Source organism: Pistacia vera, unplaced genomic scaffold (assembly GCF_008641045.1).
Source record: "Pistacia vera cultivar Batoury unplaced genomic scaffold, PisVer_v2 Contig36, whole genome shotgun sequence".
In the NCBI taxonomy this organism is placed as follows: domain Eukaryota; kingdom Viridiplantae; phylum Streptophyta; class Magnoliopsida; order Sapindales; family Anacardiaceae; genus Pistacia; species Pistacia vera.
This window is the reverse complement of record NW_022196179.1, coordinates 1,200,124-1,226,590: the sequence shown is the minus strand read 5'-3', so window position 1 is coordinate 1,226,590 and position 26,467 is coordinate 1,200,124. Positions and strand designations below refer to the sequence as shown.

The window sequence follows — 26,467 nt, the reverse complement described above, 5'->3', positions numbered from 1 at the left end:
AAAAAAAAAAAACGATTTAATTGGAGAGTAAACTATTTTCCCATCCAAGGTTTGCCTTAATAACACTTTCCCACCAAAAAGTTTCAAAATACAATTTTTCCACCCAAAGTTTATACCTACAATTAGGGGTGGGATAAAAAATCCGAAAACCAAACCGAACAGAAACCGAACCGAAAATTAAGTTTTTTTACAAACTGGTTCGGTTTTCAGTTAGTGAAATTCAAAAAACCGGAAAACCGGTTCGGTTTTCGGTTTGAAAAAAATTGCAAACCGGTTTTTAAACCGGTTTTACCCTACATATAAAAGCAAAAAAAAATTTTTTACTCCTCACGCAGTCACGCTACAGCAGCGCCATCCACATTCGTCTTTCACTCTCTCCGCCTCCAGTCACCAAATCTGAAAATTTCAAAATTCAAATATCTGCACTTCGTCTTCGTCAATCGTCGTTCGCCATCACCCATCCACACTGTAAGCTATGTTCGTCGTTCGCCAGCACCCAGCACTCCAGCAGAGTCACGCCATTGTCCCACCGTGAACAGAGTCTTCTCTCCAAGCTTCAATCTACCGAGCTTCACGTTCATAGTCAATAGATCACTCTCTAGTCAAGCCACCGTGAGGCGTGAGCAGACTCCACCGTGAGGCTTGAGCAGACCCACCCTGAAGAGACTCCACCGTGAGCACTGAGCCACTGAGCAGACCCACCGTGAGCATACTCTTGAATCTTGATTTGAACAAGTTACTAGTTATATGCCATGCTATTTGAACTGTGGATACTCTTGAATCTTGATTTGAACTGTGTCAAGCGATGGTCCATTTGCAATGGCTAAAGATATCCTTGTACTCTTACATTACATGTTGGCTACGTAACATGCCTTTTGCAAGCATTTACATTACATGTTGGCTGAAGTTTTTGTTTGTTTTGTTATAACTAGGATTCTGAAGGAATTAATATCAACAGTTTTTCGCTTGGGTGAAGAGAAACTATAGAGACCAAAATTCGAGACAGTTAGAAAATAACCATCTTTAAAATGATTGAACAATGCATAAAGTCATTGCAAGAAGTACTTTAACAAAATTATGATCATAAGCCTCTTTATATGATTCCTAGAGAAAAAAAAGTCAAAATCTTTGTGTAACGGAGGAACATAAAACAATGGAAGAAATTAAGAACAGAAGTTCAAGAGAGCTCCAGGAGAAGAATTGTGAATATAGTAAGTGAAATCTTAGGAAAACCTAAAGAAAAAGCAAGAGAGAATAAATTCAGAATATTAATTAGTTTGAAGAAATTATCTGTAGTACACGCATTAGTGTGAAAAGTGAAAAACCCTGTGAGAATAAAGTGAAAGAATAAGTTTCCAGAAAAGTAAAGTTGAAATGCTTAACAGTATTTGATTTACAAACAGATGAAATGAAATTCCCAAGTGTCTACACCAAGTAATAAGTATTGGTTATGACTGTTTGTTTATATTGACATGGCATCTTTATCATGTTATTAAAATGAACTTTAGAAATTTATTTTTAATTGGTTCTGAACTATGTTTTAATTGTTTATTTGTGTGGATTTGTTAGATTGGAGAAAGAATATATATTTGAAAATGATTTGTTAGATTTGTTAGATTGGAGAAAGAATATATATTTGAAAAGAATATTAGTGGGAAGAAGGTTTTGTCAAGTTGAAAAGAGAGAAATTAGATAGAGAAAATAATATTTCATATGTTTTATTATTTTTATTTATTAATATTTATAGTTGTTAATTGCAGATGATGATCTTCTTCGTGTGCCATACAGTACTGCCATTAACAAATCCGGGGAGTGCGGAATCAAGAAACTCCACTAACACCAACATTGTGGGATGAAGATGATTTATGTCATATTAATTTTTTTTACTTTGTAATTTTATGTTATGTATTTGAGTTTATTTATGGATATTGACTATTTAGTAATGTGTAATTGAATTCTTTATGTTTTTATTTCATATTCTGGATTCAATATCTGCAAATAAGTAATTTAATGTATTTTTCATACAAAGAATACAACAATAATACAAAATAAAAGAGAAACATAGTATGAAATTATATATAAAATAATAAATATTTGAATTTAGGGACTTAAATGAAACATTGAAGAATTTTAAGGATTAAAGGGTAATTTGAAAACCAGTTAATAGGTAACCGAACCGAATTTTCGGTTCGGTTTGGTTCACATTCGGTTTTAACTGAAACAGGTCCGGTTTTCGATTTGGATAAACCGGTTCGGTTAACCGGTTTATCCCACCCCTACCTACAATACACTTCACTTTCTCAGTCGGCGTTCAACGAGTTACCAAGAGCTCAGGTAAGGGTTTTTGTAGAATGGAGGTCGATGAATCGAATGGTAGTGATCAATTGAATATTTATCGTTGGAATCAGCTGGAAATCAACTAAGAATAGAAAACACTAACTTTACAATGGCTGGCAATTGATGAGAAATCAAGTGCCGGAGTGAGAGGGGTTTTGTAGAGAGGAGACCGGATGTTCAAATGGTGGTGACGAAGAGAATTTTTGCTGTCATAATCGGCTGAATCGGCTTTAGATAGTAAAAGAATATTAACTTTGGGTAAAAAAGTGATATTTCGAAACTGTTTGGGCGAGGAGGTTAGTAAGGCAAACCTTGGGTGGGAAAAAGTCGTTTAGGATTGATGGAGAAGTGAAAATGGTATGTTGATGTGTTAAAATTTGTCTAGAAGACGACATGGATGATTCTTTTATAATTTATGGCCTTATCTCTTCCGTCATTCGTGTTAAGAGTGCATTTGATGTCAAAATCTGCTGCTCATGGCTATAGTTTAAGGAAAAAAAAATATTGGATGAGTTGAAACTTGAAAGTAGACACAATAAAAACTTATTATATTTGTATAAACATTGATTAACTACAAGATTTTATTTTATTCATTCAGACTCTGTATTGATTCATTCATTATATTATATCTACCCACTAGGTATCTCTCGTCAATGGTGAAATAAATTATTAAATAAAATACATTATCTTCTCCATAATTTTAAAAGTACCTTTAGCTTTTTTGAAAGTTGAAAATTATTTTGCATTAATAAGACAAAGAGCAATATTATGTTTATAACTAAGATATACAACTGAGTCATACAAACAGATAAAAAATGAAGGATACAGTAGTTATTTTACATAGATTTTGTACAATTTTTATCTGTTTGAATGACTCAATTGTAAGTAAAACATTATTGATATGAGAAAAGCATGAATCTGTATAATATAAATATGTGGAGTAATACTATGTTTATAACTTAGTCATACAAACAAACAAAAAGCAAAGAATAACATAGTAATTTTATATAAATTTTGTATAATTTTTGTCTATTTAAATGATTCAGTTGTAAACAAAATATTACTAAAATATGTGATAACATTACCCTCTAATTTTAATTTTTGGATGTTTTACATAAGGATTTAAAAGGAGAACAAAGACACAATAGAAAGTGTCTTTCTATAAATTTTATTCATTCAGAAAAATCACAAAAACATTAAAAAAAAAAAAAAAAAAATCCCCCAAATAAAACAACTTTAAACAGGAAATAAACAATCCTCCAGAGCAAAGTTGACAGGATTTTGAATTTATTCCAACCCTAACCTTTTCCTCAACTCATGAACAAACCCCAAGATTTTCTTTTCATCAACAAGTGATTCTGAAACACTCTTTTTCTGCGCACATCTCTTCGCCCATGCCACCAATTTGGGGCACTCTGCCTCCATGCTGATATTCGCCATCGTCTCATATGCATAAAACCAGGCATAGTAAGGAATCAAAGACACATCAACATACCCAAAGTTCTCTCCCCCAAAATATGGCTAGACACCAAGTTGCCCCTCCAAAGTTTTGAAGATTTCAAAGAAGTCCTTCTTTGCTGCCTCCTGCTCCTCACCTGTGGTCGTCCATAGCTTCCTCCCAGCATCATACACCTGTATTCACGGTAGTAGACAGAAATTAATATAAATGGGTAAATTTAAACCATAATAATTCTTAAATTTTCTGTAAACAAATATTTAAACTATTAAATTTAGTGAAAAGATTTTTTTGGTATTATTCTAATTTCTATTAACAATTAATTGTCGTCAATTTTAGTCCACTTACTGGTTTCATCAAACATCAATAATTACTTGTTGAAAATTTTAAACTTATATATTAAAAAGTAAAAAAAAATATTTGAGTTTCATTATATTGTAGCTTATATAACTCTTTGATATAGTCAACAAAGAAAAGAAAATAAAAATTCAAGAGAAATAGTAAAAAAAAAAAAAAAAACAAAAAAAAAAAAAAAAAAAAAAAATTCTTTCTGGGTATTTGTTGAATTTGTTTTGTAAATAATATTATATTTTACAAGACGGGTTAATTTGATGATTAATTTTTTTTTCCCAAAATCTCCAGTGGGGGCAGTTAGTCCCTTCTTGCCTCTGTCCCTGCACAATGAACTTTAAAAATGGTTACCTTTTTGTCAATATAATCGCCCAGAACCTGCTTGAGCTCTCTCATACGGATCAGACGGAAGCAAAGGAGCTTTATCGTTCCAAACTTCATCGATGTACTGAACGATGATGGAAGATTCAGAGATGGGTTTGCCATTGTGGATGAGAACTGGGATCTTTTTATGAACTGGGTTCACCTGAAGAAGTAAGGGCTCTTCCCCTTCAACAAGTCCTCTTCTCTGTACTCATACTGACGCCTTTCTCCGCTAATGCAATTCTCACCCTTATGCCAAACATACTCGGCCAGAAATCAATAGAATCACCTCCTGCGCCATTTGGAGAAATTCTTAAGTTGAAGATGATTAGAGATTGAAGAAATGAAAAACTTTCTTATGTATTTATAGACGGTGTGTGTAATTGGCCGGCCAATAAGTCAACATAAGACAATTTTTTGATAAAAAATTCTAATTACTTATTCATGAATCTTGAAATTCTAAAAGTTTTGATTAAGAATCATTTGTATATATAACTTAATATAAGCATTCATGAAATATTTATTGAATTCACTTGAAACTTGTGATTTTAAGTAATTTATATTAAAAGAGTTTTTTAAAGGAGTAGATAGTGGGTCAATTTACAAAAACGTTTGATTATATAGATTGTGATTTGTTTTTATTTGGTTTAGTGTTTATCAGATTTCTTTAAAAGGTTTTGTCGACATAACTTGAATAAATTATTTCTATCCACTAGGTATCTCCGTCAATGGTGAAATAAATTATTAAATAAAATACATTATCTTCTCCATAATTTTCAAATACCTTTTGCAGTTTGAAAGTTGAAATTATTTTGCATTAATATGACGAAAACGTGAATCCTTACGATTAAATATTGATAACATACACTCTAATTTTAGCCGTTGTTTGTTACATTATTCTAGATTACTATTATGTTATCCTATTTGAATTAAAGAATAGGATATGTGTTTGAGTACTTTCAAAATATTTTCAACTCTATCAACTAAAACCATTTACCTTTCACTCCTTCAAATCTGAAAATAATCCACCCAAGACCACTACTGCCTACCCTCAACCATCATCGGCCATCGTTAACCGACGTAGCTGGAAGATGCATGACCAGTCAAGTGCGCCGATCTAGCATTTTCGACCAAATCTATTGCCAGAGTTCTAACCATTGATGTTGGCCGTAGATTTGGCTAGAAACGGCCATATCGGCATACGACCGGCCAAATCTAACCGTTGTGTGCCATCCTGACGACTGACGTTGCCGTTTAGTAGTGGTGGTTAGTTGTCCTCTGGGGTTGTTGGGGCTTTATTTAATTTTAAATTTTATTATGGGGGTGTTCAGCTAAATTAACAAATGTAGAAGGTTAACAAATTAACAAAAAATCTAAAATATTTTCAAAAAATATACCAAACTATTTAGCATTTTATCAACTTTGAATACACTTTTCAGATATTTTAACAAATACATTTTCAGAATCGATTCAATCAATTTAATCCAACTCAATTAACTTAAAGCACTTTTACAGAAAACATTTATCTATCAAATAGACTCTAATATTTGGATTTTGGTTCAACAACTGGTCGAACTAGTCATTTGGCAACATTGCACTCTCATATATAGTACCATATAGGAAAAAAAAATATACATAATTTTTTCCAATAAGTTATTGTAAAAAAAAAAAAAAAAAAAAACTAAATTTTTCAAGAGATATCACAACTTTGCTTAAGTATGAACAGGGGCGGACCCGGCCCTTTGAGGGTAGGCCCTTTGAGAAGTTTTTTTAAAAGGTAAAAAAAAAAGAAAAAAAGTTAGGTTTTGCCTTTTATATTCAAGTTTTCTTTCCAATTCTCAACTTCCCTTCCTTTTTACATGCATATCTGGATTGGAGTGATTGTAATTATATATTTTTGTAAACCTTGTGTATTTTACTTTTATTAGAGTTGTGATTGAATTCTAAATTTATGTAGAATATTTTTGGTGAATTTGTGGTTATTGTAAATGATAATCCATTTTTCCCTGTGATTTTGTATTGAATTTTGATAGGTTTAGGATACTTCTCATACAAATTGGGTCATAATTGCTACCTAATTCTTTAATTTATCTTTGTAGGCCTAAACGATGATTTTGAGTATAGATTACAGTTTTGAGCGTAAATACGTAACTTGAGCTTGGAAACTCAGAATGACCTGATTTTAAAAGTTTTGGAGAAGCTAAGAAGCAGAGCTACACTTTCATGTTTTGGGTTTTTCCTAATTCTGACTGGACAAGGGTGAAAAAATTGGCTTGAAGTCGTGAACAGTATGTTGGAAACGAAGGAAAACGTTTTGGATGTGGTTCAGTATTTCTTCCATAACTGCTGATAGACTCGGATTGTTCTGATTCTTGAACGAGTTGAAACATAATTTAAAGGGTTTACATTCATATTTTAACACTTTTCCATATTAAGACTCTTTCATGCTCAAATTTGGCTGGAAAGATTCTCTCCGCGACAGGAAAAAAGCTTCGCTGCGGCGAAACTGCGTCAGATGTGAAAAATAAAACGACGCATTTTGATGCTGGGCTTGGTCTCCTAAGTGAAAGAGGTATAAATTAGCACGAAAACGAAGAAAAAGGGCCTTGGTTCGTCATTGGAAGGCAGTTTTTGGAAGGAGAAGATTATGAAGATGGGCTTCAAATTAGAGAGATTCTCATCTTTTGTTTGTTTTTCAATGATGAATCTTGATTCAGTGTGTTTTGTTATTTTATTTTGTTTTGAGTATGAACTGAGTTGTTTAGCTGAGGTTTGATGTAACCTTGATACAATGATTCAAATTATGAATTGATTTACTTTGAGTTTTAATTTCATGATGAGTGTTTATCCTTTGTTAATACTTGGATGTCTGATCACCATTCAAATGTTGTGTGTTCACAATGAGATTGAGAAATGATTTTGTGATTGTGCCTCTTGGGATAAATCCGTAGATTAAGCAAACACTAGAGATAGGTTTAGCGTTTATGAGAGATAGGTTTAGGATTTATGAAATCTAGATAGAATTCCATAAAGCTTTAAAGACTTTGAGTATTAATCTTATTAAGCTTAAAAGACTTTAAACTATTAATCTTTATTTTGTTATGTGCAGAAGCTAATAGGGATAAGTAGGAAAATATAGCTTGAGAATGTAGTTTTACAACTTAGGGAATTCGATTTTCAACAAAGAATTAGAACTTGGATAATAGATTCTTGATTGGGTTAACATATCTACGTGAATCAACACCCTAGCATTTTTTTTAGCATTTTGTTTAATTAGTTAAGTTGGGTTTCGCTTTAATTTATTATCATTCTTTATATTTTCTAAATGTATTTAGTTAGTAATTTTCTATCAATCCAATTTATTGTTGCTTCAATTAGGACTTAAACTAGAGAAATCGGTATTTAGTAACACTATCCTCGTGGGAACGATACTCTACTTATCATTTATTACTTTTTGCGACTAGTGTTTGCTATATTGCATGTTTGTCAAAAATATGCATCAGTAAACTCTTTGATTATATTGGATTTAAGTGAGCGTTAGATTATATTCCGTGGTTTTTTTACTCTTCACATTGAAGAGGTTTTTCCACGTAACAATTTTCTTGTGTTTCCTTGTGAATTGGATGTTATTTTCTTATGTTTTCAATAGTTGATTGGCAAACAGTGGCAGAGCGAGGGCCCCCCTGACAAAAATCCTGGGTCCGCCACTGAGTATGAAGGAAGATGGATGTGTTTACATCGGGATATAAAGGCAGATAAAAGACACGAAAGAAATGTCTTTTTTATAAATTTAATTCATTTAGAAAAATCACAAAAACACATTTAAAAAAAAAAAAAAAAACCAAATAAAACACTTTTTAAACATGAAATAAACAATCCTCCAAAGCAAAGTTGACAGGATTTTGCATTTCTTCCAACCGTAACCTTATTTTCCTCACTTCAGAACAAACCCTGAGATTTTCTTTTCATCAACAAGCGATTCTGAAACACTCTTTTTCTGCGCACATCTTTTCGCCCATGCCACCAATTTGGGGCACTCTCCCTCCATGCTGATATTCGCCATCGTCTCATATGCATGAAACCAGCAATAGTAAGGAATCAAATACACATCAACATACCCCAAGTTCTCTTCCCCAAAATATGGCTCGCCACCAAGTTGCCCCTCCAAGGTTTTAAAGATTTCAAAGAAGTCCTTCTTTGCTGCCTCCTGCTCCTCACCTGTGGTGGTCCATAGCTTCCTCCCAGCATCATACACCTGCATTCATGGTCGTAGCCAGAAATTAAAATAAATGGGTAAATTTAAACCATAATAAATCTTAAATTTTTTAATAAACAAATATTTAAACCATTAAATTTGGTGAAAAGATTTTTATCGTATTATTCTAATTTATATTGACAATTAATTATCATCAATTTTAGTCCACTAACTAGTTCCATCAAACATCAATAATTACTTGCTGGAATTTTTAACTTATATATTAAAAAGTTAAAGAAAAAAGTCAACAAAGAAAAGAAAAAGAAAACCATTTAAGAGAAATAGTAAAAAAAAAAAAAAAAACTTTTCTTTCTGGGTATTTTGCTAAAATTTGTTTTGTAAATATATATTATATTTTACAAGACGGGTTAGTTTGATAATAAATGTTTTTCCCCCAAAAATCCAATGGGGGCAGCTGCCACAGCAGTCCCTTCTTGTCTCCGTTCCTGCACAATGAACTTTAAAAATTGTGACCTTTTTGTCAATATAATCAGTCCAAACCCTTGCTTGAGCTCTCTCATACGGATTAGACGGAAGCAAAGGAGCTTTATCGTTCCATACTTCATTGATGTACTGAACGATGATGGAAGATTTAGAGATGGGTTTGCCATTGTGAATGAGAACTGGGATCTTTTTATGAGCTGGGTTCACCTGAAGAAGATAACGGCTCTTCCCCTTTGTTATGCCTAAAAAATCAGGGTTGACGTAAGCGCACGCCAGCACGAGCCAATCAAAGTTTAGGAAGGATTTGTGTCATCCAAACGCTACCACGTTGGGCAAGGATGGAAGAAGTAAGCATGTCGTCAGTACGGCAGGTGAAAGCCTGGCTTGTGAGTGGCTAGGAATTGACCACCTGCCCAAGCCCTACGCGATTTAAAAATATCTCATGTGCAGACAACCAATGGGAAGTAGGTTAAGAATTGTACCACACTTGCCCGACTGCAGAATCATGATTACTACCTTGAATCTCTCGACTACCTTGAATCCCTCGACTATAAATAGAGGACTCCTCTCTCATTTACGGGATTGACTCATTCTTTAGTTTCTTAAAAAGTAGACTCTCTCTCTTTGTATTTAAATTTTCTCTACACTGTAACTCAGCTCGCTATACGCTACCTGATTGTAATCATCCATTAATACATATATAGTGGACGTAGGATTCGCTTTTGAGCATCCGAACCACTTTAAAAATCGTCTCTTGTCTTTTCTCTCGTTGCACAATTCCATATCACATGTAATTTGTAAGTGCACTTAGCACTTTACACGTGCGAGTCATTGGTGTCGAAATCAAGTATCAACAGTTTGGCGCTAGAAGGAGGGCCTGATTTAGTATCCGCTCTTCATCAAGAATCTCTGACCGATCGGTCCCATCCAGCAGCAAATGGCTTGTGGTTTCAAAACTGAGTGAACCAACCTTAACAATGAGGAAATCTCCCGGGTACGAGATGACACTTCTCCCGAAGTGCCTCCAGTCCAGCAGAGTACCATGGCGAATATTCCTTCAAGCTCATAACTCAACCCAGCCATGATGGATTACCTGGAGAGGTTCAACAATACTCTCCAAATGGTTAGCCAAAGGTTGGACCGTTTGGATCGAGTCGTACCACCAGAGTTTGACGAGGCGGTGCCACTAGCAAAGACTCCTGCAGGTCGCACAAAAGCGCAAAAAATGGTGAAAACCTGTACCTCGCACACTGCAGTGCTTAAGAATAAGGGAAAGAAAGTGGTAAACAGTGGGCCAAAGGGCTCCGAGGGACTAGCAAACACCGGTCATGCAACAGGTGGAATACTTGTGGCATTGCGACTTGGCAACATTTCGCAGCACGAGTCGTCCCACGCCACGTCTCATGGGTACTCCCACAAAAGTGTAAGGCAGCTAGATTCCCAATATTGTCGAAATGATTACCTCGACCGTCATCATGCAAGAAACCCCCGTCATCTGTGGGTCGGTTTTGACCACCGTGGAGGTCAGGAAAACTCCCCTAGCCAATCAATGCCTTCACACGGCCCCATCCAACGTGTGTCAAGGTTCGCCGGAGATTCCAGCCGAGTTGAGGAAGAGTTCGATTTGTGGTCTTTCCTCAATTGCAACCATGACGGTCGAACCCACATTACAGAAAGTGATCCTCAGGCAGCTCTACTACCTCAGATTAAGGAATTACAACGAGTTTTGGATCAGCTTAAAGCTTAACAGAATGAGTGTGGGATGGTCACTGAGGCGTCTCCCTTCTCTCCAACAGTGTTAGTTGCTCCTCTCCCGTTGAGATTCAGAATGCCCGATATGCGGGCATTCGACGGGAATTCTAATCCTCAGGATTACCTTTACGAATTCAACGACCCCATGGAACTCCACCAAGTCTCCGACTTGGCCAAATGTCGCTTCTTGGCAGTAACTCTGACTACCTATGCCAAGCACTGGTTTAGATCATTTCTCGTAGGATCTATCAGCTCGTGGCAACAAATAAGCTCGTCATTCTTGAGGCACTTCCAGGTGAATAGGAAGTTTTCGATGTAGTTAAGCTATCTAAGCAACATACGGTAGGAGAGGAATGAGTCCCTCCAGTCTTACATAGACAGATTCCACAAGGAACTACACAAAGTGGCTCATACTATTGAAGAGTCCGTTCGGACTCTCATTATTGCGGGGGTTCGCCGGCAGACTGACTTGTGGAAAGAATTGCAATCAGATGACGATGTTTCCCTCACTCATTACTATGACCTCACTAAGAAGTATCTCTGAATCGAAAATTATGTGGTTGCTCTTAATCGCCATGACTCTGGTCCCTCAACCAGTGCTCCCAATCGAGGGGAGAATAGTAGAAGGGTTGATCACAGATGGGCTAATGACGATTAACAAAAAGGAAAGAAGCAATTATTCGAGCCCAAAAAATCTTATGCCCAAGTTCCTCATCGCGATCGCGACAAAAGCCAATACACTCCTTTGAATGCCTCAGTGTCGGTCATTCTAGATAAATCAGATAAGGCCAGGTTGCTCGAAGAGCCAGAGCCCATGAAGAATCCCCCTCAGCCAGGAACAGCAAAAAATATTGCCGCTACCATCGGGATAATGGCAATCACACCAATGAGTGTCGGGCTCTCAAGAAAGCAATTGAAGACCTTATCGAGCAAGGTCACTTCAAGGAGTATGTTGATGGTCCGACTCTCATTCGGTAAAAGGATCAAGAGGAACAAGGGAAGAAGCGTCGTGGTCGTAAGGGTCTCTACTGTGTAGGGATCATTTTTAGAAGACCACACCTCGCGGGGAATTCTTGAATGCTCGGGAAGCTCATCATGATCCCGTGAGTGTGATGAGCATGGCGCCGTGACCCACTAAGGTTTGTAGGGAGGAAGAGATTACCTTCTCAAAGAAAGACGCGGTGTGATTGCATTATCCCCATGAGGATGCACTTGTCATCGCACCTGAAATAGGTCGGTGCGAAGTCCACAGGATGTTGGTGGACAATGGAAGCGCTGTGAATATCCTGTTTCAGCGAGCTTTCGAAAAAATGCAATTAGACGAGGCAGACCTGAAGCCTGCCTCTATCCCTCTCTATGGTTTTACTGGGGATCATCTGATTCCTAAGGGAAAGATTGCACTTCCTGTCCCATTGGGTGAGACCAACGAAATGACCAAGATGATAGAGTTCTTGGTAGTAGACTGTCTGTCTGCCTTTAATGGCATTCTGGGATGACCTCACAGAGTTTTTGGTAGTAGACTGTCCGTCTGCCTTTAATGGCATTCTGGGATGACCTTTACTACGAAGTTTTAAGGTCGTCACCTCTATCTATCATTTGAAAATGAAGTTCTCCACTCCGACGGGGATTGGGAAAGTAAAAGGACCTGAACGCGAATCTCGCGACTATTACATAAGAGCAGTGCATATGGCGTGCAAAGGAAAAATAAGGCCAATAGGCATCCCCAAATAGGCTATGGCGATTAGCAGGATCGCATCCAGCCTGACCCAATAGAGGACAACATGGATCTACGCATCCAGGAGTGCCCTCATAGTGGGTCAGTTAAGGATCTATATGAGATATTCATCGATCAAAATGAGTCGACTTGAGTGTTGAGAATTTGGAGTAATCTCAATCCCCAGCTCGCTAAAAGCTTAACGAGCTTCCTTAGAGAGAATGTCGACGTCTTTGCATGGACTCATGCTGATATGATCAGGATCAGCCCAAATATAATATGTCATGCACTCAATGTTGACAGTGTAATGAAGCCAGTTTGCCAGAAAAGAAGAGCCATGGACCAAGAGCGCTATGCTGCCTTGAAGAGTAAGGTAGATAAGCTCATCTCAAACGGGTTTATTCGAGAAGCGCGTTACCCGAGTTAGGTTGCCAATCCAATCTTGGTAAAGAAGCCCAACAGAAAGTGTCAAACTTGCGTTGATGATAATCCGAGAATTATACTGTTCTTATTAGGCTTTTTGGCTAGATTGTAGATACTTCTTAGTTCATTTTTGCCTGAATTGCTACTTAATTCTTTACATTTTGTGTTTCAGGCCAAAATGGACATTTTGAGCAAATAATGAGCGAATTGAAGTTTCTGGACCCAGAAGTAAGCGGATCTCAGAAGTTGGGAGAGTTCTGAAGCAGAGTAAAGCACTATGAAGCTTGTTCCCATGGGAGAGCATCGAAGATCAAAGAAGCAAGCGGAGGGCAATTCTGTAATTGCAGAATTCTTCATGAAGGTTCGCCGCGGCAAAAACTGTTAAGCACGAGATTCCATTTTACCTCATCGCCGTGGCGAAACTCTTTCTTCGCCACGGCGAAGTCTGCGAATTTTAGTTTCTCCCAAATGCACAGTTTTATTTTAGGAAAGTTTTAGGTCTCTAGGCGAGGTATAAAAGAAAAACTTTACCATTTTTGTAGAGGTCGTCCAGTTTTCGTCTGTTCTCATTGAGTTTTGAATAGATTTCATATTTAGAGAGAAGATTTGAGCTTGAATTTGAGGGATTCTTCAACTAGGGGAGATCTCTACTCTTTTCTATGCAATTCAATATGTTGAACATTGTGTTTATTGTTTTTCTTGTTGTGTATTTTGATTTAGTTATGAACTAACCCATTTTGGGTTAGGGTTTTGATTAAGTTCGGATTTCTATGGGTTAATGAATTGATTATTGCTATTTCCATATTCTATTGCATAGATTGTGTGGTTATTCTGTTTTTAATGGAATTTATTTGATGAATATGATGAGATTGAGAAATGAATCATGTTAAGCTTCTTGGGTAATCATCATTGTAGTATTGAATGCTAGAGATAGATTTGAGAATCAATGAAATAAATCTAGGATTCCATTAGCTTAATGAACTTGGATCTATTATTTTTCAAGTTGTTAGGTGCGGAAGTTTAATAAGGAAAAGTAGGCATTCATAGCCTGAAAAGGTATGTTTAACAACTTAGAGAATGAATTCGATTTACAAATTGTGCATATGAGTGTGGAATTAACATAGTCCGTAGAATTCATCCATAGAGTCCGAATGAAGTCAAAACCCTAACCTTTTGTTAAACTAATATTACTCTTGCGTTTTAATTCTTGCCTTTATTAATTAGTTTTTAATACTTAGTAAGTTTTGTTTTAGTTTTAGTTTTAATCTCTCCCATTAATCCAAACAAATTCGGTTCCTCCAACTTGAAAAACAATTAGGAAAATTAGTGATTAGCAACCAATCCTCGTGGGAACGATACTCACTCATCACTTTATTACTTTGTGCGACTAGTACACTTGCTATTTTTGCATGTTGTAGTAACAACGCATCAGTCAACTTCACTGATCTTAACAAAGCATGTCCGAAAGACAATTTTCCCTTGCCAAGGATCGACCAGCTCATTGATGCCACCTCCAGGCACGAGCTGCTAAGCTTTATAGATGCCTACTCGAGTACAATCAGATCTCAATGTACGCACCTGACGAAGAGCATATCTCGTTTATTATAGATCGAGGACTGTACTGTTACAAGGTCATGCCTTTTGGCTTGAAAAACGTTGAGGCAACCTACCAGCAGCTAGTTAACTATATGTTTTCTAAGCAGATCAAAAAGTCGATGGAAGTTTATGTTGATGACATGTTGGTCAAGTCGCATGTCGCTTCAGATCACATAACGCATCTCGTTGAGATGTTCGACATACTCTGAAAGTACAAAATGAAGCTCAACTCTCTCAATTGCTCATTCGGAGTATCCTCAGGAAAATTTCTAGAGTATATGGTTAACTAACAGGGGATTGAAATCAACCTCGAGAAGATCCAGGCTCTCCTTGATATGAAAAGTCTAACCAACCGAAAACAAGTTTAGAGCCTAAATAGGAGGATAGCGGCTTTCAGTCACTTCATATTGAGGGTAACAGATCATTGTTTGCCATTCTTTAATATACTCAAAGCCAATAAGAAGTTCGAGTGGACTCCAGAGTACGAGCAGGCTTTTCAGAGTACAAAAGAACACCTCGGAAAGTTGCATATTCTATCTAAGCCTTTTCCCAAGGAGATTCTATTCCTTTACCTGTCCTTCTCTCGGTATGCGATCAGCACAGCTCTTATCCAGAAATAGGGCAGAGTTCAGTGGCCAGTGTATTACGTAAGCAAGCAACTACTGGACACCGAGATACGGTATCTAGAGATGGAGCGATTAGCTTATGCCCTGCTGATCGCCTCCAGGAAGTTGCAACCCTATTTCCATGCCCACTCAATCCATGTTCTAACCAACTATCCGCTCAGGCAAGTTATTCAAAAGCCGAAAGCTTCGGGTAAGTTACTCAAATGGGCAATGGAATTGAGTCAATTCGATCTACATTACAGATCAAAGGCAACAATCAAAGGGCAGGGTGTTCTCGATTTTATTTTGGAATTCTCGTACTAGCCAGTCAGCCAGCGAAGTCATCCAGGAAACCATTCAAAATTTATCAACTTGGAGCCTCTATGTCGATGGTTCCTCAAACAGGAAAAGAGTCGGGACAGGTCTTCTCCTCCTTAGTCCTGAAGGGACTCGTATTCATGGAATTCTTCGATTCGGGTTCCAAGCTACGAACAATAAGGCCAAATATGAAGCGCTGCTCACGGGTCTATGGTTAGCAAGAGAAGTGGGATCAAACGCGATCAGCATTCACAACGACTCCTAGTTGGCCGTTAATTAGACTTTGAGAGAATATCAAGCCAAGGAAGAAAACATGATCAACTATCTGAAGAAAGCTAAGGCCGTACTCAAGCCTTTCAAGCACTTCACAATCAAGCAAATCCCAAGAAGCAGTAACTATGTCACGGACGCCTTAGCAAGAATAGCCTCATCGCTAGACTTAGATGTGCCGGAAAGTATTCCAGTTCGATACATAGAGATTCCTAGTATCAACTCGCCTGAGCAGACTATAGCTACAACAGAATCTACCTCTTGGATTACTCCAATCATTCAGTATCTCTGAGATGGGACTCTACCGGGTGACAAGGCTGAGTAAAAAATCCTATGCACTAGAGCTGCTCATTACACACTCGTCGGAGATCAGTTGTACAAGCAAGGGTTTAGCGCCCCTCTTCTTTGATGTGTAACCGACGAAGAAGCATACTACATTATGAAGGAGATACATAAAGGAATCTGTGGTAATCACATTGCATGATCCCTCACCAATAAAATTGTCCGCCAGGGATACTATTGGCTTTTACTTCAGGAAGACACTTTCAACTTTGTGAAAAAGTGTGACAAGTGCCAACGGTTCGCGAACATCCTGTGAACTCCTTCCCACCAGCTGACGACGATGACTAGCCCTTGACCATTCTCTATGTGGGGAATTGATCTCATCGGGCCCATGCCAATCAGAAAATGGGGCGTCAGGTATGCTGTGGTCGCAGTAGATTACTTCACCAAATGGGTCAAGGTCGAGCCTTTGGCCGCGATCACTACCAAGAAGCTTAGATACTTCGTCTTCAAGAATATAGTGTGCCGCTACAAGATTTTCCATACACTCATCTCTGATAATGGAAAGCAGTTCGACGATAAGGAATTCAAGCAATTTTGCGATGAGCTAGGGATCCATAAAAAGTTTGCCTCAGTCATAAGACCGCAAGCCAATGGTCAAGTTGAAGCTGTCAACAAGACCATTAAGCACACACTGAAAGCCAAGCTTGGTGCTGCTAACGGCTATTGGGTCGATGGCCTCTCAGAAGTTCTATGGGCATATAGAATGACTCCGAGAACCTCTACTTCAAAAATGCCCTTCTCGCTAGCATATGGCTATGAGGCTATGATTCTAGTGGAAGTGGGGACTAGTTCACTCTGGAGAGACCTATTCAATGAAACAGACAATGACGCACTTCTATGTGCAAGTCTAGACCTAGTTGAAAAATACCACGACAAGGCTCGGTTAAGGATAGCATCCTACCAACAGCAAGCAAAAAGGTTCTTCGACTCTAAGGATAGGAGAAGAGACTTTTAGGTTAGTGACCTGGTTCTAAAAGAAGTCATTCTCGGTACAAGTGAACCAAGTGCGGGGATATTGAGACATAATTGGGAGGGTCCATACCGCATCACTAAGGTAATACGACCTGGAATGTATCACCTCAACATGCTTAATGGTTTCGAAGTACTGCGAGCTTGGAATGCGAATATTTTCGCCCCTATTATCAGTTATTCCGAACCTGCTCTTAATTTTGTTCATTTCTTTTGCTTGAAAAGTTTCCTTTCAAATCTTTATGAATAAGATCGTTCTGCTTTATCTTGAAGGAATATTTGTTCATGCTCTTTTGAATGATCTTGTTCGTTACAATATTTTACAAGTTTCCTAATCAGATGTATAATGTTAGTCTTGTAAAAAGCTCGAATCATAGAAGTACTATCACAAATGGTCAAAAACATTTCTTATATATATATGTGTCAAGACCAATACAATGGGCAGCAGAAGTTTTTTTTTTTTTTCACAAAAAAAAAAAAAAAAAAAAAAAAAAAAAAAAAAAAAAAAAAAAGAGGGAAATTCATAAAGAAAGCTGTGAAAAACAGAAGAGGCAATCACTGGTCCCCGCCTCCAGGCTCTCTGGGCACGACCTATATATTCGCTGGTTGGTCGTCGACAGCCAGATCAGTTGTTGGGTCCTCAAGGACGTATGCCTTTGGTTGGTCATCCTCATGAGGTGGCTCTTACCCCTTTTCCTCCTCGACATCATCAGTTTGGGCCATGGAAGCAAGGATGTCATGGTATTCATGCGGGAGGTCGGAGAGGTCCATCCCCAATTCCCCGGTCGTAGGATGTAGATGGCCTGTATTGCCCAGTTAGCAGCTTTCCTCTTGAGTTCAAGGTTTTGCCACTTCATATACTCAGTTAATAAAGCAACTCACCCTTGAAATAGCTCGAGATCCACCTCCAGAGCCCTTTCTACTTCTTAGAGTTTTCCCACAATCGGGCTCTGTCCCTCTCTGCCTTCCTGGCGCTCTCAGAGTTTTCCTTCAGCTCATTTTCTTTCTGGTCACACTCTTTGGTAGTCTGGCCACTGTCTTTTAGAGTTCCTTATTCTCCTCGCCTCTCTTCTCAAGCTCAGCCTTTTGGAAATCCACTGTGCGAAGGGCAGAATTTCTCTCTACCAAGTACTGATTTGCCTGAATATGGACCGCTTTTGCCTCTGCGTCCAGAGCCACGAAGTCATGTTTCAGCTTGGTATTCTCTTCCCTCAGCTCGTGAAATCCTCCAGTAGAGTCCATATCGATCTTTTGTTGGGTCATGTGTAAGGCGAGCAGGGATTGCATGAGGAAATAAGCAAGAGTTAGCCCCTCGAAAATCACAAAAGTTAGAAAATCAACTGATACTAAAAAGTCCTCGACAAGAAAAAACTGTTTTACCCGGCTTTGTAACTAAAGTACGGTAGCCACCAGGTCCGCGAACTGAGAAGCCACGAATCCTCAAAGGCCGCAACCAGTTGGCATTCCAGTAAGGTATATACCACCGACTACAGATGCTCCGGTAGCTACCCCATGGAATCTAGCACAGGCAGGGTAGGTCCCGAAGGAACAGGCGTCTCATCGACCCGTTGCTTGCCCACTCTCCTTTGGGCAACTATGACCTCCCCCTCTCCTCCATGTGAGCTCTTGGGGACCGTCGAAGTGCCAAGGACACTCCTCTAGGGCAACCCTAAGCGAAAAGCCTGGTAAGGCTGCAACCCCTCCCGATAGCATCCCGAAGCCCTCCAGCTCGAACTCAGATTCCTCCTTGGTAAGTAGTTGCTTCCTCTTCTTGGTCTTTTGGCCCATGGTTTTCTACTTTGCAGCTCAGGTGGTTGCGGACCGAGGAGCCTCTCCACATCGCTCCGTGAGTGTTCACCTTTTGGCACCAATCTGTATCCCTCCTACAGGGATATCGCCAAAGGTCACCTCGACTAGCTCAATCGAATCGACCCGGGGAAATACAAACCCCCTAGTCCTCGTCGATGACTTTGGAACCCTAGGTGGTTTGGTCATTGCATGCCATGAAAATATGTTAGTGAAAAGGTCACCTCTCTTTAAAAAAAAAAAAATAAATAATAATAATAATAATAATAATATTTCCTAAGTGTGAAGATACTTACGGGCTAGGGGTTCCAAAGATGCTTTTGGATTGAAAAAATTGTACTTTCGTAAGTTAGCAGTAGTCACAAGCAGCCTCACGTCGCGATTCTGCTCGGGTAGACGATTGAATGTCACAATTTGATTAAAGTCTGTCAGAGCCGTCAACCTGGTCGTCTTATTTTTTGAAAAGAGATAAAAAGTTCGTTAATTTCACCTATAGACGAGGAGCTGAAGAAAAATGGACAGTTCGCAAACCGAAGGAAAGGAAAACCTACTCGGCCCCCTAAATTGGCAAACATCATCGTATTCAAAAAAGAAAACTTTGGTCTCATAAGCCCCAACATTACTGGGGTAGCTAAATATTCCTCCATCAATCAAGGATCACTTAAAGAGGTAGTAAGAGTCTTTGTCTTTGCTCTTCTTCAAATAGTAAGCACAAGTGATCTTCAACGCTATCAGCTCGCCAAGACCATTTTCGCCACATGTGATATACATAGCAACCTCTATCATATATGCATTGGGCATCAATTGCAATGGCACAACCTCAAAGTGGTCGAGGATTGACCTAATAAAAGGGTGAAAAGGTATCAACGCCCCACATTTGTAGATAGCCTCGGAGATCACGGTCATTTCCTCAAGGGGATTCCAAGTTATGTATGTCCTATGCTGGTAGATATCTACGCTAAGCGCGAACTGGTCTACCGCTCTTTGTATCTCGTCCCAGGTGGCTATCATAATGTCTCTTGCACGAGACCTGCTGAGGTGCTCGGTGCCTGCGAGCTCATCCCCTCAGCTGCTCTGGTCACTGAAGTGTCCATTGCTCCTAAAGTCTAAAAAAGGGACGACATGTAGAGATGACTCAGTCTTCGTACAGTATTCCGTACGATGACGTGGAAGAGCAAAAGAAACCCTAATTTACCTTTCTTAACCCCTAGAAAAACCCTAAAAACCCTTAGGAATGAGTTCCCAAAAATCCATGCCCCAGGTTCTTACTTTTTATAAAGAAAAAATTCTCTTTTTACCACTGTCCAGAAACATGCATCATGTAAACTTACCAGGCAATTCATATCCACCATTACCATAAAGTCAAGCTTTTAACAGAAAATAATAGAGGAAAACGAAGGAGAAGTCTTCCTTACCTCTTAACTGTTGGGGACGAACTTCCTATCGTAACGAAGAGTGCACATTAACTGGAAGAAGAACAGACTTATTTCGCAAGTGCAAGAGTTTTGCTTTTTCTCTCTGAAAATATGAGTTATGTGATAAAACTTGAGGCGAACCTGGGGTTTTATAGGGGGAAAGACGATAATTGGTTTCCTTAGCAAGCGACACTTGGGCGGGAAACGTTTCTCGCCATTGATTATGATCACGTGTCGTTAATCCACATGAAGAGTAACCTTCGTGGATGCCAGTCGACGTTTCCCTCCATTGGAATAACCAAGCGTCAACGCGGTTACCTCTTTCACATTAAATGCGCTCTCATTCGCATTCAATGCTCTAAAAGGGACTATTATTTCAGCATGGCTTACATTTAATGTGCATGGTTGGCACTTATTGTGCAAGAGACTCATCTGTCAGAATAAAATTTATTTTATTAACCAGACCAGCTATCAAGCAGAACGGATAACATCTAAAGAGGTTGTTCGAGTAAAACACTCTTTGCCATGTATCGATTTCGAGACGATGTGATCCCTTGTTTTCGGTAAAAATGTGCTAAGTATTTTCAGGTCGTGAACGGCGGATGAAATTCAAAGCATGTTTGTATAGCACTGAGTAGGGTCCGACCTAGGCCTCTGAACCTGCGGGAGTAGGTTGCCTCAAATCGCTTGTGCTATTCTTAAAGACCTATGTTGCGACCTCCTTACAGCTCGATCAGACGTCACTCAGGATAAGTCAAGTCACGACATAATCATGAAGTTCTCAAGGTTCAATCTTTAAACCTTAAAAACTGGGGGGCTTCTGTTATCCCTAAAAAATAAGGGCTGATATAAGCGCACACTAGCACAGGCCAATTAGAGTTTAGGAAGGCTTTGTATCGTCCAGACACTGCGACGTTGCGCAAGGACGAAAGAGGTAAGACTGTAGTCAGTGTGGCAGGTGAAAGGCTGGCTTGTGAGTAGCTAGGAATTGACCACCTGCCCTAGCCCTGCGCGATTTAAGGATATCTCATGTGCAGACAACCAATGGGAAGCAGGTTAGGAATTGTACTACACCTACCTGATTGTAGAATCATGATTACTACCTTGAATCCCTCGACTATAAATAGAGGGCTCCTCTCTCATTTACGAGATTGACTCATTCTTTAGTTTCTTAAAAAGCAGACTCTCTCCCTTTGTATTTAAGTTTTCTGTAGACTGTAACTTGGCTCGCTGTACGTGACCTGATTGTAATCATCCATTAATACATATATAGTGGACATAGGATTCGCTTTTGAGCATCCGAACTACTTTAAAAATCGTCTCTTGTCTTTTCTCTCGTTGCACAATTCCATATCACGTGTAATTTCTAAGTCCACTTAGCACTTTACACGTGCAAGTCGTTGGTGTCGAAATCAAGCATCAACACCCTTCAACAAGTCCTCGTCTCTGTACTCATACTTGACGCCTTTCTCCGCTAATGCAATTCTCACCCTCATGCGAAACATACTCGGCCAGAAATCCAACAGAATCACCTCCTCCCCCATTTTTGGAGAAATTCTTAAGTTGAAGATGATTAGAGATTGAAGAAATGAAAAAATTTCTTCTGTATTTAAGACGAGTGTGTGTAACTGGCCGGCCAATAAGTCAACTCATAAGACAATTTTTGGATAAAAAATTCTAATTACTTATTCATGAATCATGAATCTTGAAAATTGAAATTCTAAAAGTTTTGATTAATGAATCATGTATATATATAAACATTCATGAAATATTATATATGGATCCATCTTGAAACTTGTGATTTTAAGTAAATTTATATTTAAGAATCTGTATTTTCGAGAGTTGTTTAAAGGAGTAGATAGTGGGTTTGATTATATAGTTTGTGATTTGTTTTTTATTTGGTTTAGTTGTTTATCAGATTTCTTTAAAAGGATTTGTTGACAGAACTTGAATAATTTTTCCTTGGAGAATATATTCCAGACAACGTGCTGATGTAATACACTCCTTCTACCTAAAACCATTTTTATATTTTGACAATTATGTCAGCTTTGTATTGGAGCTCTTGGTAAGATTCGTTAAGACCAAATTTAAATATCAAACCAATAAAATTGAGTTTCGTGTTTAAAATTGTTGTTATTTTTCCTTTCATAAAATAAATGAATTTTTTTTTTTGTTTTTTTTTTTGGTGACAAGGGTGTTTAGGCCAGCCTGGATTTTTTGATGATCAAGGATGTTCAGGTCAGTTTGGAGGTATCCGGACTAGCTTGTGTATACCTCAAATAATTCCTCGGAATCCTGAAGTGAATAACCGGATAAATCTCCTCAGTGGTCAACCCTACTATAGCTTAGGGAGAGTCAAACCCAAGAACCCATATTGAATCCCTTTGCATTTTTACCATCAAATCACCTAGTAGTGGATAAAATAAATAATCTTGACGACCTATTTGTTTGTTTCTTTTTTTATTTACTATTAAAGCTTTTCTTTTACTTCTAAGTTTTTCATAGTATTTTTTCTTTAAGGAAAAAAATTACTCTTTTTTCTTTTAGAACTCCTAAAAATATGTAAGATTTTGTTTCCCCTTTTTTATTTTTTTAATTCTTTTAAAACAGGTTAAATAAGAAAAAAGTTGTTGTCAGGGAGCACTAATTAGCTTAGAACAAGCATAAGATCACAAACAAACAAGAGAAATTTGGATTGCGTTTGGTACACCTTTCTCACCCTATCCTATTCTATTTTTTTTCCTTAAAAAAATAATAAATGTGTTTGTTTTAATATTCATCAAAATCCAATCATATTCTATTCAATTCAAAACATTTAACAATTACCTTTCATAATAAACGTTTATAAATTAACAAAAAAACACCCCCACCAACCCAAGCCACTATCAACCGCCAACAGCTGTTGTTGCCACCTTGGCCAAAACGACGCACGACCGGCTAGATATGGTCGGTCGTACGCCGATCTTACCTTTTTCAGTCAAATCCACCGTGGATCTGACTGAAAACGACTAAAGATCTAATAGTTGACGACAACCAAATTCTGGCCATAGATCTAGCCTTCTCCCACTAAATCCATGATGAATCTAGCCGAAAAAGGCAAGATCAACGCACGATCGGTCAGATCTAGCCGATTGTGCACAGTTTCGACGACTGATGGCCACCATCCGGTGGTGGTGGCCGACTGTCGAAAATCGATTGAATGGATGAGAGTGTTTTTGTTAATTTATAAACTTTTATTAATGGGGGATATTTAGCTAAACTAACAAATGTAAGGGGTTAAAAAGTAATCAAAATATTTTTAGAAAATGTTTTCCAATAATGTACCAAACACATTCTCATAATCTTATCCTAAAATGTATTCACAATAAGATTTTACAAATGCTATTCAAAAAAGTGTATTCAGAATATTTGTCAAAAATAAAAAATATAAAAATTTCTATGAGGTTTGAAAATGATAAGTGTCCCCCAGAAATTCCTTCCCTAATTTGCAAAGCAGAAGTGTTTGTCCGCAACCAGACCAAAAGTCTGGGAAAGAATTTAACACTCACTGATAGACAACTCTGCCAGACTGAACTAAGCAACGTATGCAAAACACTGTCACATTTCCTGTAAACTCTTCACCTATAAAATCAAAACTGCTCCCAAAATGACACAAGAAATTACTGGTATGAGCATAGAATGTGTATCCCAAATCTCCCTCTACTTCAATGGATTTCACTGTTCAAGCTCAAGTCATAAATTCAAACCCGGTAACAAATGAATATCCAGAGAAGTTGCCTCGACTTTAATTTCCTTTAATCACATATACCATCTGTCTATCACCCAACAATTAACTCTGATAATCAGAGCATGCGACATGAAAGTTAATACAATCTATACAATAGCACGAAAGAGGTTAAAACCAAACAAAAGTACATAAACTAACTGTCTTTTGTTATAGTTCATTTATGCTGAATATAACAAGGCTCATTGGCTCATGGAGAAAGCAAAATCCAAGCCAAATTCAACACTACATGCAGCATTATACAACTAACCATATCTCCAAGGAAAGATATAGTAACACAATTGTACTTATCATTTTGCTCATGTCCTTGTGCTGTTCCTCTACTCCAAGCCAAATTTCTTCCTCAACTCTAAGCAAAATCCGAACACTTTCTTCTCATCAGGAAGTGTCTTAGAAATGCTCTCTATCTGCATGCATCTCTTAGCCCAAGCAATGATTTTGGGGCACTCTGCCTCTACGCTAAACTTGCCCATGGTTTCATATGTGTAAAACCAACAATAATACGGGATCAAACATACATGCACATACCCTAGGGTCTCCCCCCCAAAGTATGGTTTGTCTCCAAGCTGCTCTTCCAGCAGCTTAATAATTTCAATGAATTCCTTCTTTGCTGCCTCCTGCTGTTCTCCTGATGTGTACCATGTCCTCCTCCCAGCATCAAATACCTACAATTGTGTTATTATTAATTTCCATATTAGTTCATTACCTGTGAGATTTAACTCAACTAATCAGACAAAAAACTTCCAATAAGTCCAAATAAATATATGACAATTTAATAACTAGAAAAGTTTTAAGTATTGCAAAATTTGTGGAGTCTGCCACCATTTCATCCAAGAGAATTGAAATTTCCCCAAATCTCCTCCAAAAAATGACTGCATTTCTAGGAAAGCTACCAAATCAGCAGTAGGTGGGCTAATGCAAGATGCCAGATGCTGCCTTAACTTCGACATAGTATGACATATCTTTCCTCTTCAGTTAAAAGGGCAAAAATAGAATTGAAATTGCAAAAAGAAGACCACTATTCCTATTCCAATCATATCAACCAAACAAACAAGTTTGTTCTGTAAAATATACATTAGTTATCCAGATCTATATCAATCAGCCACTCGAAGAGTTATATTCAGAAGGCCTCAAATTTGGGTAGTTACAAGCACATTATCCTGGTTTTGAAGTTGTCAAAATCTTCAATAAAATATGAAAATCATCAAATATATAGCCTTGAAAACTCATCACAATCCTCACATAGAACTTCAACAACTATTAAGAACCATCCACAGAGGACAAAAAACTAAACCAATGGAATCTATTGCATTCTAGCCAAACCATATTGATATTATATCAATGAAGTTGTTTCTATTCAGAATTGAACTTACAATGACCTGGACTTATACACAGAGACCTTGATGCATACACATATATGATTGTCCTAAGGATAAATAAGCATAATGCTATAAAATCACAACCAAATCACAAAAATAAAAAAAATAAAAAAAAATAATAATAATAATTGTCAACTTCCAGTAACACAGCCCAACAAGCCAAAAGCAATTTCTGTACAAAATAGTCAACTTCGGTTTAGAACCTAAAGAATATACTCCCATAAACGCACTTCAATTCCATTCATTAAAGCAAAATTAACTTACCTTCTTGTCAATATAATCAACCCAGAAGCTAGCTTAAGCTCTCTGGTAAGGATCAGAGGGAAGTAAAGAAGCTTTATCCTTCCACACCTCATCAATGTACTGCACAATGATGGATGACTCACAAATGGGTTTGCCATTGTGAATGAGAACTGGGATCTTTTTATAAACTGGGTTCATCTGCAGAAGCAAATCACTCTTGTTCCTCAAATCCTCTTCTTTCAACTCATACTTGATTCCTTTCTCCGCCAATGCAACCCTGACCCTTATTCCAAACATGCTGGGCCAAAAATCCAACAAAATCACCTCATCTGCCATGTTTTGATCAACTTATTTACATCATTTCTACCACATTTCATTGCATATATATTCACATTTAGAATAACAATCATATCAATAATCAAGAAAGACCAAATTTTAATTACATTACATGAAATTTAAAGGCGAAATCAAATAGTTAGATACTAGTTTAGCACTAAGCATACCAGTTTTAACTGCACTGGAGTTGACAGAATGCTGATCGCTTTCATTAAAATTCTTAGACATGCTTGTTGCATTGAATTTGGAGGAAGAGCTGAAATTACACTTCAATGTCTTGGAATTTTGTGTCTTCAGTTGACCGGG

General features: G+C 37.8%; 1 protein-coding gene and 2 pseudogenes across 2 annotated transcripts; all 3 read right to left on the bottom strand.

The window, feature by feature from the left end:
* Window positions 1–3,466: 3,466 nt before the first annotated feature.
* On the bottom strand, window positions 3,467–4,808 carry LOC116139889 (annotated as a pseudogene).
* Window positions 4,809–8,441: 3,633 nt separating this feature from the next.
* LOC116139919 (probable glutathione S-transferase) lies at window positions 8,442–21,963 on the bottom strand. 2 transcript variants are annotated; one of them, XM_031425560.1, is made up of 3 exons: window positions 21,844–21,963; window positions 9,237–9,437; window positions 8,442–8,762 (listed from the first exon to the last, which is right to left on the bottom strand). In XM_031425560.1, exons 1-3 carry the CDS (start codon window positions 21,961–21,963, stop codon window positions 8,442–8,444), a joined length of 642 nt encoding a protein of 213 aa, XP_031281420.1. The 2 variants fall into 2 exon arrangements, with proteins under 2 accessions (XP_031281420.1, XP_031281421.1); XM_031425561.1 differs by having other exon boundaries at window positions 9,237–9,431.
* A 2,542-nt stretch (window positions 21,964–24,505) lies between these two features.
* Window positions 24,506–26,367, bottom strand: LOC116139894 (annotated as a pseudogene).
* Between the last annotated feature and the right edge of the window lie 100 nt (window positions 26,368–26,467).